The 16,575-nt window shown below is 55.3% G+C and overlaps 2 protein-coding genes across 2 annotated transcripts; one reads left to right on the top strand and one right to left on the bottom strand.

The window, feature by feature from the left end:
- Positions 1–146: 146 nt before the first annotated feature.
- On the top strand, positions 147–1,422 carry GLRG_04621 (phosphoglycerate mutase; the record flags this gene model as incomplete). The annotated part of the gene is made up of 4 exons (XM_008095306.1): positions 147–325; positions 471–734; positions 975–1,193; positions 1,302–1,422. 4 exons carry the CDS (start codon positions 147–149, stop codon positions 1,420–1,422), a joined length of 783 nt encoding a protein of 260 aa, XP_008093497.1.
- Positions 1,423–1,549: 127 nt separating this feature from the next.
- GLRG_04620 (methyltransferase domain-containing protein) lies at positions 1,550–3,905 on the bottom strand (the record flags this gene model as incomplete). The annotated part of the gene is made up of 4 exons (XM_008095305.1): positions 1,550–2,071; positions 2,760–2,846; positions 3,215–3,434; positions 3,862–3,905. 4 exons carry the CDS (start codon positions 3,903–3,905, stop codon positions 1,550–1,552), a joined length of 873 nt encoding a protein of 290 aa, XP_008093496.1.
- Between the last annotated feature and the right edge of the window lie 12,670 nt (positions 3,906–16,575).

Genomic DNA, 16,575 nt, shown 5'->3' with positions numbered 1-16,575 from the left:
AGAAAAGAGAAACAAAAAGAAGGAGTGGCATAAACTAACTCGGTATTCTCGCACCCCCCAATAGATCGCCTCTCGCCCCCCCTCCCATGACCATTCCATATCCAATTTCGAAACCAGCAGACTTTGAATAGCATTGACCGCCCGGCATGACAACTCCTCGCGTCTTCATCATCCGCCACGGCGAGACGGAGTGGTCCCTCAATGGTCGCCACACCGGTAGCACCGACATCCCCCTGACGGCAAATGGCGAAAGCCGTGTGCGTGCCACCGGCCGCGCTCTCGTGGGTAGCGACCGCCTTATTGTGCCCAAGAGGATCTCTCACATGTACGTCTGTGTTCGACCCCGATAACATTCTGTGCCACACTTCGACTCCAGACTCTTCCAAATGATTTGACGGGCCACATCATTGTTCATTCTCCACTCGAGGCACGCAACCACACATGACGAACATCAGCTAACTACAAGTCAGCTACGTCTCCCCTCGCAGGCGTGCCCAGCGCACCTTTGAGCTCTTGAACCTCGGCATCAGCGACGAGCTCCCCTGGAAGTGCCATGGTGCTATCGACGGCAACGGGCCTCACTGCAACGCCCGCGTCGAGGTCACCGAGGACATCCGCGAATGGGATTATGGCGATTACGAGGGCATTACGTCCCCGGAAATTCGCCGCATCCGCAAGGAGCAGGGCCTGGGGGAAAACTGGGATATCTGGCGCGATGGCTGTCCCGGCGGAGAGTGAGTATTTCTCTAACCGGTTTCCTTTATTTTACTCTCTTTCTTCTCTTTCACCGTGCAATCTACGCGGGCGCCACTTCCATAATGCTGGCTATCGATTTGTTACTTGAGGTTCTCGGAGGGACGACAATATGCAACACAACCTCGATGACTTTGTGCATACCGACATGATAACGCCAAGAGAAGCTTATCCGGAGTTGGTTGAACCATTTAGAGAGATCGGCGCTGACACTCCTGTAGGAGTCCCCAAAACGTCACTGAACGTCTTGACCGCTTGATAGAAGACATCCGTCAAAGGTGGCACAAGCCCGTCATTGGCGACAAGGACGCGCCCAATGGTGACGTTCTCATCGTCGCCCACGGCCACATCCTCCGCGCCTTCGCCATGCGCTGGGCCGGCAAGACGCTCCAGGACGGTCCGGCATTTCTGCTCGAAGCTGGCGGTGTCGGTACTCTGAGGTGAGTTAAGCCTGCTAGAAGCTCAACCACAGCCGTCGGTCCTACGGACATTCTAGCAGCCGTTATATGCCGTGAAGTGCGAAGCGAGGCTGACGTTGTACGATACAGCTACGAACATCGCAACATTGAGGAGCCCGCGATTCTGCTGGGAGGCGCTTTCGCTGTTGATATCATCGAGAAGGAGCAGCAGGTCAAGGAGGCAAAAGAGGCACGTCTGGTACAACGGTGAAGATCCGGAATGGGAAAACCAACGCGTAATCCACTCCCACGCACGTCGGGCTGCCGGTGCGTCGTAGGCTGGTATAGTATAGTCTAGGGACCGATTCCTCGTAGAACGGCTACGTATGGCTGAAATTTTATACCTTGGTTCCCCGCGCGAGGAATACCCGCCTCTTCCTCCCCATCTCTCGCTCTCCACGACCATGCCCGTGTCCGTGTCCGTGTCCGTCATCACGCGTGTGCCCATGACCGTGTCCATCCCCTTCGCTATGCCTATGCCCCCCAAGAACGATGCCGCTCCCGAGCTCCTCCAAGGCGAAGTCCTTGCCCGCGCCGGCCTGCTCAAAAACGGCTCGCATCCTCTCCTCCGAGAAGCCGTGGTGCATGACCGTGCTAGCCGCCGGCAGCGCAGCATCCACGGCCCAGTGCGGCAGAAAATCGAGGATGAAGAACACGCCGCCGTGTCGCAGCCGCTCAACGATGCGGCGCGCCGAGAGCTCCGGGTCCGAGAAGTGGTGGAACCCGAGGCCGACGCCGGCCACGTCGAAGTCGCGGAACCGGCCATTCGGGTCGAAAGAGGCGGAGAAAGCCGCCGGGTCCGGATCGGACGGGTCCGTGAGGTCGCCTTGGTAAGCGTGCATCTCGTCGGTGCGCAGGCCCTGGGTTGCACGAGGAACAAATGGTGTCAGTCAGCCGAGCTTTCCGTGCGTGACCCCCCCTCACCCCTCACCCCTTGTCCCTTTTTCTTCCATTCCCAAACTTGCGCAGAGTTTCCTCTGGGGTTTGGCCACCTGATGCCTTACCGTGCGCGCCGTGGCCCCGTCGGCCAAGGCCGAGAAGGAGGGGAGGTGGGAGGGGGTCCGGGACCGAGCCAGCATGTTAGATGAGATGAGATGGTGAGATGGCGGGGAGGCGCGAAGAAGTTTGTCCGCATCATTCTCGAGGCGCGGGGGAGGGACAAGGTCAGCAGGGCTGAGATGAGACCAACGTGAGGTGTGAGGAGTAGATTTCAGACGGTCAGACTTCTGAACCGCAACACCCCCTTTCCCACGCTGTCGCCACCCCCCACCAATTGTCTGTGCAAATGGCCTGCTCTCGCTCATGTTTCTGGGGGTGAATTCCTTCACCGCTCAGATTCATGGACAGAGTTGAAATAATGGTGATGATCTCTACCACATAGGGCCTCCCCATCTTTTCCTCTTCTTCTCCCTCTTCTCCTTTTCTCCCCCTCTCGAGTTCGTATGCGTGTGCAAGTGTGTGTGCTTGTGTGTGGATATTGCGCGTACAGATCAAAGAGGAAGAAGCAAAACGGGCTGATTAGAGAGGCATTCCATTGCGGTTGCTCACCTGGTTCTCGGCCCGGGCGTTGTAAACTGCCACCATGTTCTCCGAGATATCAATGCCAACACAATGCGTCGTGAACTGCGAAAGGGCCTGTGTCCATCATAGTTTGTCAGTCACAGATACCATCTGCCTTTCACCTCTCTGTCATGCACTGCGTTGTGTACACTGATGGGGGAAGCGGAGGATAGGAAGAATTGATGGCAACCACAAATAGCGAATCGCGTAGTCGTACAAAAACGCATGTTAGGATTACACGGCGTGTGAAACAGGCAAACATACAAACAAATGACCAAAGGACTTCAGCTTTGGAAGGCCTTGAATGGACAACACCCGTCCGCAGAAAAGAGAAGAAAAAGGAGAGAAAAAGCAAAAAAGAAACAAATATCAGCGGCCCGAAAAGACATTTCCTTTCTTGTAGGGAGAATAATCCGGAAAACAAAACCATGGAAAGAGCTCACCCGCGATATCAGGCCAGTTCCACAGGCGTAGTCGAGTAGTCTCACACGCTTGCCGTCCGACGCCGGCAGTTGTGCAGCTTCGTCCTCACTGCCGCCTTCGCCACCATCGTCCTCGTCGACAACCCAGTCGGCGCCAATAAAGTCCTTGCGCTTGCGAATCTCCCTCTCGAGCTGCAACATTGTTTTTTCATATCTGGCGTCGTACTCGGCAGCGAGTTTGCTGGATAATGCCCATGTCAGCGCAGCCTTTTGTCATTATCCCTTGTGTTGATTTTATATCTCAAACTTTTATAAGGGGGGGGGGGGGGGGTTGTTCTTGATATTTTTCTTCCTCTTCATTCTGGCCGATGGCTTTATACCATTGGCCTACACCAGCCGGAATCAGTAAAATATGCACTGAAGGCGTATTCGCGTTCCACCTGTACGCCTCTATCTCGCCTGACCGCATCTCTCAAAGTCAAGAACGAGTCCATCAAAGTACTTGTACATTGACGATAAGCGATGGGGGTTCCGAGTTGGTCTGCAGGGACCCGGGGAACAGAAAGCGAACAAACCGGATGTAACTCAACTTGGGTTGAGTAGTCATGAAACCCCCCTGCCCCTTTCGTGGATGGATGGATAATATGTGGGTGTGTGTGTTTACGCACTTGAAATAGGCCTTGTTGGCGCTGGCCGTGTCGGTATCAGCCATAGTGGTGTGTTATGTCTTGCCGAACTTATGAATCGGTAATGAGTGGAGCGAGGCACCTCGGCCTCCTGGAAAAGAACAAATTCTGATTCTCGTTGAGGACTCGTTATCCTGTCTCTGCCCCTCTAGCGTTCAGTTCAACCCTTGAGTCTTTTCTTCTTCAGATATCCTCGCCATTGGATTGGACGAGCAAAATAAGAAATGTTTGGGGTCCCTTGTGGGCGGGGGAAAGTGGGAAAAGAAAATAACGACACCAACAAAGAGCAAAACCATGAAAATGGATCTTACCCCGGTGTTATTTCTTCTTCTTATTTTCTAATCTTCTCCTTGGAAACTCGGGAGTTGTCGATGGCCGAGGACCCCTACCAAATACGACAGCCAGCCTTCTTTGACGTTACTTTTGTGATTGCTCACGGAGAGTTTTCGGTCACTTATTAAGGGCAGAAAATGTCCGGCCTGGAGAGACTAAAAGCTCGGCGATCAGAAAGATAGAGCAAGAGAGAGGAAATTAGGTTCGCATCTGATATTCCGGGCTTGTTCCCCTAACGAAATAAACGGGGACTCACACGGTCCGGGAGCGGGGGTACAATCGGTTCCAGGTCACACATGAGAAATCACGTGAGCATTACTGTCTGAGACCGATGAGCTGTTTTTCGCGTGGCGCATGTCGGGGGCTGTGCGGTGTGGGTTTCCCCGTCCAGTTCGGGCAGGCCGCAGGAGACCGCCGTGTCGTGGACGTGCAGCGTAAGCGAAGGAAAGATCTGTCCCGTGTACTCCGTACCAAACTCGTCAGCGCATCCTGCAGTCTGAAGGGGAAGGGGTTGCTTAGGTGGAACCAGCTTCTGTCCCCCCCCTTTCCTGTCCTTCCTTCGTCTTCCGCCTTCTTTGCCTCCACCCCCTCCCTTCTTGAGAGCCACACTGGGGCTGCCTCGATTTTGCCTGATGCTTGCGGCCATGCCATGGCGGACCCTGAACTTTCTGGCGTCTGCGTGCGTGCGTATGTGTGTGTGTGTGTGTGTGTGTGTGTGTGTGTATGCGTGTGTGTGCGTGTATGCGCGCGTGTCCCACTGAACCCGACCCCGGGTGGGATGCAAAGACGCACCCGGCGCCCAGATCAGGTTACAGCCGCGGGGCCGGCAAGAATAGGGGAGTAGATGCCGTCCGAGATCCCCACTGCAAGCGTAACAAGTTGAACGGCAGCGTCTGACACCTCACACGCACGCACGCACACATGGCCTCCGTACCCGTATAGCCGCACCGCACCCTGCCTTCCCACACGGCGAGATACAAATCGACCCGCTTGGCTGGCGCATTAAGTGAGACGGATCCAAAAGACACGGGGTGCTCGTCGACCGGTACTAGCAGCACGCTGTGGATGTACTCATGTAACCCCGAGCATCAAGATGCATGCCTGCAAGGTGATGGCCCCTCCGATGAGGATAGGGGGGGGGGGGGGAGAAAAAAGCAAAGGGAATCTCCCTCCCTGTTCCCCTCAAAGCGGAGGCATAAGAGCCGGGAGAAACGGAGGAGGAATGACGGTGTGACCGGGGCTGACGGGGGGTCCCGGACTTGGACAGATAGCTGCCGTGGACAGGTCTGGTGGTAAAAACAAGCGGATCGACGCCGATCCTGCTGCAGGCCGCATCGGTCCGCAGCTTGTGACTGCAGCGCCATGCGGGCGGTGACGGGTCCAAGCGGCCGCGGTTGGAGTTGCACGAATATTGTCGAGACGTGTTAGTGGTTCTAACTGCCCCCTCGTGTACAACCTGCCATGCAGGTGGCCCGAAAGAGGGCCATCAGACCAGCCCAGCCTGAGGTCCGAATCGGGTGGACGATGGATGATGCTCGGTTACCTGGGGACCGGGCAACGCAAAAGTTTGACCAAAGTACTGTACATGGTACATTGCCGATGGATGGCGACTGCATGGAGAGCCAGTCATTTTCTCGTCGCCCCTCTTCATGGTCTGCATCTTGCTGCAAGGTGTCGGCAACGGCGGTGGGAAAACGCAAACCCCTCATTCTTCTCTAATTGGGCGCTCGCATGGCGAGAGAAAATTCTTCGACCTTTGAGCCCAGGTTTTCTTTTTGCCGTTTCGGCTGCTTGGCTCGACATGTCGGATAGTCGTCGGCCAAGATGCAGAACATGGGAGGTATCCCTCTACTATGTAGGTACATCGGCATGGCCTGGCTAATAGCGCCCTACATAATACCTGGCCTTCGTGTCAGACTTGAATACGCCGCTACCGCCGCCGCGTGGCTTGCAGCGACCCAGGCTGTCAGATCTGACAGGTCATTTCCGGCTGGTTTGTCCGACCAACAACAACAACAACTGCTCGTATCGCACGACAGGAAAGAGTCTCGGGACACAAGCTGCATCAGCAGAAGTCGAGTTGCCCAGAGGTGTATAACCTGTTCCCTTCCCGAAGCTCATCTGCAGTCAGATAATTCTACATGCGTCAGCGAGGGCACCAAATGGACACAGGATGAGTCGAGTACGAACGGGGCCCGAGTCGTCTTCTCTTTGCCTTTCGGTGGCAGCAGTACGACGAGGTTATATTTTCTGCTCACCGCTGCTTTGCCGCGCCTTCGTATGTGCTTCTGCTGCCTCACCCACCCCTTGTCTGTCCGTCTGGGTTAGCCATCTGCGTTGCGACCGTGCGTGTCGTCCTCATAGTTGAGTTGCCTCTCCACACCATCCTATATGCCCACTGCCAGGCGCGCCGCTCACTCAGCACACTCCTTCCCTTCACTGGACAGGGAATGTATCCTGCAGTAGCGTGCTAGGGTAGAGTTGGAACGCTGCTATAGGTAGTACGTCTCCCCAGACACTCCATCCAACCAACCGTGCCTTTAGTCCACCCCAGAGAGGAGGTGAATTTGTCTTTCTGAACACGGTTGCTCCCTCCCCAAGGTGAACGACGCTCAAGTCGATCGCAGAGCATCAATCCAGAATTGATCATGCCTCGGATGAACGGAACACCGTGATTAGCCGGACTGTTGCTAGCCCGGTTTGTGGCAATGTCTCACTAGAGAAGTCGCGTAGCCTGCCTGGTGGTGAAGTTGCATCAGTACGATACGTCTTGCCTGCGCATCAGCCATGGTATGCCGTAGTGTAATCGTCAATCGCCGCCGTCAGGCCTGGAGAACGATGGACAGTGACAAAGGGACGGACCATGAATGCACGGCGGGAAGTCTGTTGAGCAACCGTCAACCGTCCATCCGGCATGGATCCTGGGCTTATGGCCTGGCCCATGTGCTGCCCGTCCACTCCTTGCCCTGGCTGCTGCGGGTGTCTTCCACTCCACTGGCCGCCACCCTTCTAGCCTGCATGCTGTCGAGGTCCCGTGGAGGGCAGCTGATGTGGCCAGACCCACGGATACAGAGACAGACGCAAATGGTAAATTGGCCATGTCGTCGTAGCGGTCCCGTTGGTCCAGGTGTACTGAGCGAGGCGTATCATCCAAACAGGCTCTTCGTCGTAGGGTTGTTAAGACTGGCCGGGGTAGAATAAGAAACCGGGGAACAGACACTGGCGTCGGGCACCAAAGGATGGTTGTTGCCGTCCAGGACACGCTGCCGACGCATGGACAGAATCTCGCCGGCAGCAGTCTGACGTCCATTGTCTGGAGCCTTTTTCGTGACTCCGTTTCAATTTTCGCGTATACTATGTAGGCTTGACTCGGCCTCATCAACCAATCTCCCTCCTTGTTTGAGATGGCGAGGTTTGCCAGGTTTGCCCGGCTGGCCGAATGTAGCGGCGTTGCGAGCCGTGCGTCTTTGCAGGGTGCACACCGTGACCGAAAGTCACTTCATCTCCCGCCTGCCGATAAATATTGTCAACGGGCGCTGCATGCTCATTCCATCAGGCAGAGCCTGGCCGACAGAAAACAGCAAACACGAAACGGCTTGTATCGTCCGGTACAAGCGTCCCTTTCGGTTCATGCTTTGCATAACTCGAGTGGGTGTCCGTCTGTCCATAGGTTGTGACGGATGAGCAAGTCGTCGTGGTTGTCGGTTCGCTATAATTTCGGCATGGCCACTTTCATTTTAGTCACCAGGCAGACCGTTCTGATTTCACCGCAGGGTTGGCCTCGTTCTCGACCAGATTCGAGAGCCCTCCCTGGCTTCCACTGGTCTTCGACGTTGGCTACTCGCCAATACCATTCCAAAACAAGCGTTGAAGGCTCGGCACTCGCTGAGGAGCAGAGTTTGAGAAAGAGGGTGGGAACAAAAAAGCAGACAATGGATGGAGGGCGGCAAGGGGTGGTCACATTGGCCCCCAATTCTTGCCCGACTCACTATTATTCGCAAATGTACTCCGTACCCTCAGATCCAAACCAAGGCAGGCCCGGGCAGGGATCGGGCAGAGTAGTTGGGCGTTCGTGGCTGTCGAAGTCTAAGTAGGTAAGTGGCCAGGAGGATAGCCTTGCTAATCACAATTGACAAAGCAGAATATTACGTAGAGCTCTTGTGTTTTCGGAGAAGAAAAATACCCATACTTGTTCCCATCGAAAGGTCAGTCAGTATCCCAAAGGCAGTGGCGAACGAACCTTGATCGGTCAAGCGGGCTTTTCTTTCCTTTTGATTGACACGTAGGGCGAGCAAGACAGGAGACTCGGGGGCAAGAAAGGGGGGGGGCAGCTGGTGAGGGTGGTTATGGTGACTACAGCAAGGGAAAGTAAAATTGAGAGTGAAGGGGAAGGGGAAGGAAGGGGAGACGGGGGGGGGCGTAGGTCGTGGCCCGCTCCGTGGAGAGCGGTGCAAGGGAATCCAAGGTAAAAAATGGAGAATCTGGCGGGAACGACGGGTCAGAAGCGGCTGCCTGCATAGGCTTTCCATCACGTGACGCCCTAAAGTCAATGACCCTTGATCTGTCCAATGGCAAGGGCCGAATGGAAGCCCGCCCTCTTTCCCTAGTCTGGCGGGCAGCCCCGATAACCTGGATTCCGATTGCTACTTATGAGGTACCGGTACGGCGAGTGAGACGCAAAAAGAAAGTGAGAAAGACGATCAAGATAGGTTGCGACGGTGGCTCCAGGTGCACACAAGGTGCTGTAATGATGCCATGTAGTAGCAGCCGGTGTATTGCATTGGCTGTTTGGTTGGTTGGTCGGTTGGCCAAGATGACCGTGTCGTGTTCAGCGGCCAACCTTGACAAACGAGACAAGGTCTTAAGGGTAACCTCGAGGACCGGCTAGATGCCTATGGATAATTAGAAACCTTGTCATTGGAAGTTTCTGTCCCCATCCGACTTGATGGTTGCAGTTACGACTCTTTCTTACTTTTTTGTCGGACAATCACCAAGCTGCTCTTGCCGCCCTGCCAATTTTCCCTAGCTTGACCCTCTCGGCGGCTTGGAATCAAGCGTCATTACCTGCACGGTGGGCTGCTGCCGGGCATACACACCCGGATAGCGTGGCTTAGCCAGCCAGCCAGCCAGCGTCCTGTGTGCAGCTCACAAGTGCATGCAGGTAACATCAGCCCCATTGTTGGACTCGCCCGTCCATCTAGTCAACCGGCCTAGCAGGGAGCGATGCGCCTTCTTAGGGTATTCAGTTATGCTTCAATGTACGGAACGGCCAATCGTCTGTGGTCTAGTCCGATGGAAGCAACGTTGGGGACTAACTGAAGTTGGAAGTACAGAGACTTATTGATACACATTAGTCCTTGCCGCCGATTGACTGAATTGTAGTTGAGTGGACCCCTGATTAGTTCCTTGTCTTGAGGAGCGCAGTGATGCCCTGGGCCATGCCAATTACATGTCAGATTGGAGTAACACTACGCAGCGAACAATGTGGCGTTTCTTCGCCGACTGGAAATGCAAAAGAGGATGGGGGACCAAGATACCTTGGAGAGAAACAGGACAGGAGCGAGTGTAACCTCGAGGGGGAGAGAAAACTAAATTGATACTAAAATAGGAGGAGCTTTTCTTAGAAACGATTGCAACTCAAACTGTATGGCAGAGTCCTCAGCTGGAGAGAGTCATCATTCCTTAGCAGCTTCAGCTTCAAAAAGCCCAGCTGATGCACCTGTACCGCCTGCGATCCCTCAAATTGTCCATTTCCACCAGAATGAACAAAGCGGCTGTCCATCCCGAGCAACTCGTACGGCAGGAGATGGCCCATTTCCAGCACTGTCCGAGGGCCATGCCACAGCCGGTGAACTATAGAGCCACTTTGACCAGCCATCTTGGTACGGTACGAAGCCCGTGTGAGATGGGACGGGAACTCCAAAGCAAATCGTTCAGTCTTCCCGCAGGAATACGACGACGCAAAAGGCACTGGCTGGTACTCGTGGTGTCCTGGTCTAATAGCCGAGTAAGACAACATTCCCTGATGACCGTGACGCATCCACCAGGATGACAAAATAGATGGCCGTTTTTCCTTACCATTACCACATGGTAACCGGCCATATTTTTTGTCACCCAGGTGGTATCGTCGCCAACATCCTCCCTGTCTTTGGGATTACTCTAGGGAGAACACCCGTCGAAAGGCATTTTGCAGTACTCTCCACAGCTCCTATAAAAATTTCCGGGCACAAGCACAAGCACAAGCATGAAAAGGGAGCTCCGTCCGTCTGTAGGCATGCCGTAGCAGACAGTGAAATACAGCCAATTTTGAACTCAAGGGATGCGTTGCGAACCGTGTTGAATTGATGTAACAAGACACTTAGAGATACGCCGGTCCATAGGGATAGGGGCGGGGGAGGAAAGAAGTAGAAGAAAAGGGGGGAACCCCCCCCGGCCCCGTCCATCAAAAGGAATCCTAGCACTAACCACCCAGAGGTGGTAGACTATGGCCGGGGTTGCATGGGCTACCCGATGGAACGCCCGTATTAGGAACCAGACAGCACCAAGCTGCACAAAACCCATGTCTCGATGCAGGAGCTGTCGCTCACGACCTACGATGGTGGTTCCATTGGGGAAACCATCCCCGAAATAACTTGAGTAGGGCAAGGCCATGAGAGTAGGTAGTAGAAGTGGTGGAGACGCGGTTGGATTGGAGGACAGGGAAACTCTTGGTTTTCTGGCCTTAAGCGGTCGGCCAATTTTGAGCGGTCAGGCTGAGTGTTGTGCCATGTAAGGAGTACACTAGATTAACGCACTATACGTTTTCAATGACCAGGTCCCGCACCACATTAAATGGTATGACGCTGCAGCTGACATCAAAACGGGTTAGAATCACCTGCACGGGCAGCTTAGCCGAGGCCGTCTTGGTCCGTCGGCTTGCACTCTACTCTATTGGACGTTCTGTCTAGAGATGGTGCACAGACGTGATCTTGACGATGTCGCGGCGAGATGGATTATAGTGTAGTAGGTAGGTAGGGCTCTCCGTGTAGGCGAAGTAGATGGATATGCGGGATATGTACGACGAAACGGCAGAAACGGGAGTATCCTTTAGGGAGCGGGCGGCGCGGTGTTGCATGGTCGGCAGTCCCCGGTCCTTGCGCAAGCCCCCTGGTCCTTTTGCTTTAGCCCGTCTCCAGGGGGGGGGGGGGGGGGTCAGGAAATATGAGCCCCACCTTGTCCGCTCATCCTTGGGGCCGGTCCCCTGCCGATACGCCGTCGCAACCGTCCTTGAAGACTGGCTGCTCATCATGAGATGATCCGAAACGGGGGAAGGGGGGCCTCGAGGTACCAAACACATATGATAGATCTGATAGCTGGCGATTTACTACAAGGCTGTTTTGCTCCAAATGTGCGCCCCCCAAGCTTCGCGAGACAAAGGGGAGAACGGAGGGGAGGGAATGGGAAGGAGGGGGGTGGACGGGCGGGGCGTGGCTGTCTCTGCCTGACCCATGAAGTCGGTACGAAGTACTGCAATGTACCGGGTACGAGACGACTTGCGGGTACTGACAAACACCCAAGAGAAATCCATTAGCCTGGAGGGCCTGGGGGTAGCCCCTCCCGCCAGGATGGACCGCTAAGGACGGAAAAAGAAAGCCTGACAGGCGATTGGGTCTGCTTTAGTGGCCCATGGCCCGACGGCGCTGTCAGCACAAGCCTCTGGGACAGGATTCAAGGGGGAGGGAGGAGGGGAGGGGGGTGGACGCCCCCTGTTCCAATGGAGGGGAGGGGTGGCTTTATCGGCGTCCCTTTCTGTCTTTCTGAGCAGCGGATGGGGTGCGCACTGGGCGAGGTCATCAGTCGAGTGATCACCCGTAGGTGTGGATGGGGGCAGCGAGAGAACAAAGACGGTGCTTCACTAGCATCTGTCGAGTCGACGGCGTGCATCGCCCTCCATCACACCACCCATCGAGCTGTGACCCGAGGGAAAGCGTGCTGTCGTATCAATTGCGGGTCGCAGCCTTTTCTCGTTGTCGGGCAAAGGGTGCGGCTGCCACCCCAGGTGACGGGGGACCTTTCGCCTCCGAAGCTATTGTAAATTGATGCCGAGGAAAGCTTCGATTCGTGGCGGGAGGGGGAGTGGAAGGAGCGGCACGGGCGGGTGTTGTGTTTCGCGTGCTGTGCACTCGGGTACGTACGTTCAACGCTCTCCAAAGTGTGCTCATCTGCAACTGATCGTCGCAGATCTGTTGGCAGGCTGGCTGATGAACGGCAACTGGCCTGGTGGCTCTGTTGGTCGCTGGCTAGCGTGCTTTGGTTGCGTGCAGATGAGACGACTAGGCAATGCATGTCGGGGGAGGGGTGGGCTGCTGGGCTGCTGAATGACATCTTGTGGCCTTTCCGTCATGACAGCAAAGGCTTTTTTACATCAGACCGTATTTAGCGGGTCGACCGACCGGTAGTTGGCGGACGGCTAGTCGGCGTTCCATCAGCTCGGTTCGTGTCAGGACAAGTCGACGCCGTAGGTGACGGGCTCGAACGAATATGCGCCACTGGCATTGCGGCGGTGGAATGCGTACGAGGCGTGGCATTGGACTCGTTGGACAGTGCAAGGGATAGCCGGTTCAACCGTCGGCGGATAGCGTCTTCGTAGTGCGCCCGTACTGGCTGGGTTTTGCCGCCGATATGGGGTGCCAGGGCCGTTCTGGACATTCCTGGTCTTTTCCCCGTCATGGTTGAGGTCATGGGTCCTTAGGATGGTCAAAATCGAGAGTATGTGCGCCGATTTGCTCCTGCGGCGAGCGGAAGTCACCCTGGTCACGGCGTAGCGCGACAATAGAATATGAGCCAGTGTACACGTAGAGTCAAGGATGGTGGCTTCACACAAACAACTCGTCACTTATCACAGCCGAGTTCTAGATGGGGTAAATGACCGGCATCCAATCATCGGCAGTACCGGGCTGCTTCAGTCGGCCCAGGTGAGGCTTGAGGGGGGGGGCATCAAGGCCGCGTGGGAGTTTGCGGTTTTTTTCTTTCTTTCTTTCCCTTGCCGGAGGGGCAGACCGGCGGAGGCGACAGAGAAAAATGAGGGGCACTGAAGAACATTGGTTGTTATTTGCCTTAGGCTGGATGGTGGAGAGGGAAGGGGGGGAAACGGTTGGTTGTGCCGGATCATAGAGATGGGGGGAAAAGAGAACTCTAGTGCAATACAGGGCTGGGCCTTGTTTGGGGGGGAAGAAGGGTTGCCTTGAGGGCTGGAACAAACGTTGATACAGGGCCGCGACATGGTGGACAGCAGGGACGAGGAAGGTTGGGATATGGAGAATCCAAGTGAGTGGATGGGTTGAACCGCGATAATGTAAGAGAAGGGAGATACTTGGCCCAAGAAATCACCAAAGACAAAGCGACAAAACAGGACTAAACCATCAAGGCAAAAGGTCCACCCAGTCACCTTGGACGCGGCCAGCTCCGGAGCGAAGCAAAAGGCAGCCCGACAAACTACCTACTATTACATACCTGCTACCCATGTAGGTTAGGTACCTTGCAGCGCTGCCGACTGGCCCGTCTTACCATGTAATACAGTAGAATTCCAGATTCCAGATTCCAGATTTCAGGCGGAAGGCAAGGACGGACGGAAGAGTGGGCAGGTGCATTCCCAACCCGATCCGGGCCCAGGCGCGCACTTGCCTTGTTGCTTCTTCCGGAGGTAGGCCGCAGCATTGGCCCCCTTCCTTGGTTTTTGTCTTCTTCCTTTTTTTGTTTCTTTTTCTTCCTCCCCTTTTCCGAGTACTTTTCTCTTCTCTTCGAACTTGGGCATGATGCGATGCCTTGTCGCCTGACTGGCGAAATGAGAATCTGGACACGACCGCTCATTGTGTCCACAGCAGATAGTAGTGGGTGCATCGTTGGCCATCCAAGTCAGCCGGCTAATCCACGAGTCCAAGACGCAAACGCCAAAACCGTTGACACGCACTTGGGGCTGGGGCCGACATGGTGCATGGTTGACCACCAGCTAGGTAGCACATGGCACCGCTCTGGGAGTTCCCGCCCGTCCCATCTGCCTGTCCTGCCGTCCTCCAACCCCGCCGTTGTGTCATGCAGCAGGTCACACCGTCACACAACTCCAACGTCGCATCGCCTTCATCGGACAGGGTATGCCGACCGACTTTTACCTCGACTCGCCGACCACACCAATTGTGACGGAGCGGTAGGGAATTGCCTGTGGGATGGATGCCTTGGATGCGATGGGATGGAACGGGACTAATTGCGAGCAACTTGCTCCCAATATCTGGTGGGGGGAAACAAAAACCAAGGGAAAAAAACATACATGTAGGCAAATCCTACCACCAGCAACCTCGGGGCACAGTCTTGTCTGGCGGCAAACATGGAGCCACGATTGCATGCGTAGGAGTAGGGCGTGGCGTTGGTTTTCGCGACACACGCAGCGTCCGTCAGTTGTACTGTACCTTCTCGGCCTTTGCGACACCTACTCTGGCTTGTAACCTGGTAGTACAGCAGAACAAACAGCTTGATACAAGACGCAATGTGTTAAAAGGCTTTGTCCGGGGCCGCAGCAACGTTGCCGGGTTCCACGAGACGCAATGTCGTCCCCCCTCCGATTCAGCACACCCCAATCTGGGCGGAGGAACGGATGTTCGTGGATCACCCGAAGATTGCAGCCATGTGTCTAAGGGCCCGGAACCTCCTGACGCATGGGAAAATTTAGTGGTGAGCCGCGGGCGGGAACATGCGAGTCGACACGCGCCGGGGCCATATTCACTGTATGCACCGTTCCCCCTGCCCATGCCCATGTTTACTTACTTAGTCTCCTTCTCATTGGCTTGAATGCGGGTGGTACCTCGGCACTCAACGCCAGATTGAAGTGTTTGGTGCAGCATGAATTCAACTCGGCTGGATCAACGTCATGATCCAAGGGCACGAGGGAAAAAAAAAAGGAAAGGGGGAAGGGGCGGTGGGGAAGGGGGGAAGAGAGGGGGGGGGGGGGGGTGTGAAAGGAGGACAGCAGCAGCGGGGGCAATGGGTAAGCATGTACGGATACTGACTGTACTGTGCATGTATGAATATGGTGCCATGAACGCACGTCCAGAATTTTGCGGCCCTCGCTGGCAACGACGGGCGATATGTAATATGTCCCAACTCAACCAGACCTCTCTAACAATGGCGGCTCGCAACCATAAACAAGGTCCGGAAAGGCCCGTGTACGGACGATGTTCAGTACATCACTAGCATCCGGACTCGCTGCCAAATTCGACTTTCTCTGTGCCTGAGCGGAATCGGACATTTCGTAGTAGTAGTGGGTGCATCACAATCCAACAGCACGCCGAGACCCTGCTGTCCCCACGATAGTAGGCGGGAGAATCCAGGTACACTACACATGTCCCGTCCTCCCAGGTAACCAAGCGCACTCAGCTGGGCATCCAGGAAAATACCAGACGGTACGTATATAATCGTCTCACTGTACCTATTCCAAGCCTATTGCAGAAGTACCTACCTTGTTGCTACCGAATTCAGATACAACAGGGGTCTCCGCTCATGCAAGTAGGTAGGTGGTGGTTCGGAGCCCGATTCCAGAGCTGTTGACACCTCCCGATGACTAGCCAATCTGTTCCAACAGCCTGTTATCCTAGGAATCCTCGGGCCATTTCACGTCGGCCGCGTGGTTCCACCCACCTTATCCCTACCCCACAGACACATTGGGTGAGGAACGGCTCACCTTGTCGCTGTCAGATTACCACCAGTTCCCGTCCCAGTCCTGGGCCACCCCCAGTCTGAATGGGCGGCCACCTGGGTACGGGCGAGCCAGCAAGGGCAGACAGACCGGGGGGGGGGGGGGGGGGGCCAAAGGCAGGCATCATGGGAAGAAAGACATGGCTCCATCCGCATGCGGTATGGAAGTAACATGGGCCCAGGCAGAACTCAGGAGAGCGTACCCGGGCCACCTTGCTGAGTAAGCTGGTTACCTAGCCAGCTACCTGGTATGGAGAGAGCCCCCCTCCCTGGCCGTTGACCCCTGAGCTTTGCTGACGGGTTCTCTACCTACCATATTGCCATAATTTCCGCCGGAAACGTGCAGAGCAGTGGGCCAAAAGCGAAAGCGAACATTCAAATCAATTACAGAAACCGCCGAAGGCGAGGTAGGCATACGACGACATCCAGCATGATCATGACTTCATTTCGTCTTTGATGGCTGGCGCTGCCGACACGGCATCTCGGAGTCCATTTCTTACAATACTACGTCCAGAGCGGCTTACCAGCCCATCGCCACAATGCTATATATCTTATTAGGACCCTCATGTCGTCGCCAGACTTCTCCAATGATGCCAAACTCGGCAGGCTCGAAGGAATATGCATCCTATCGGTGGAGTC

This window comes from Colletotrichum graminicola (assembly GCF_000149035.1).
Source record: "Colletotrichum graminicola M1.001 genomic scaffold supercont1.15, whole genome shotgun sequence".
Taxonomy (NCBI): domain Eukaryota; kingdom Fungi; phylum Ascomycota; class Sordariomycetes; order Glomerellales; family Glomerellaceae; genus Colletotrichum; species Colletotrichum graminicola.
The sequence above is the reverse complement of the archived record's forward strand: the minus strand, read 5'-3'. Positions and strand labels throughout refer to the sequence as shown.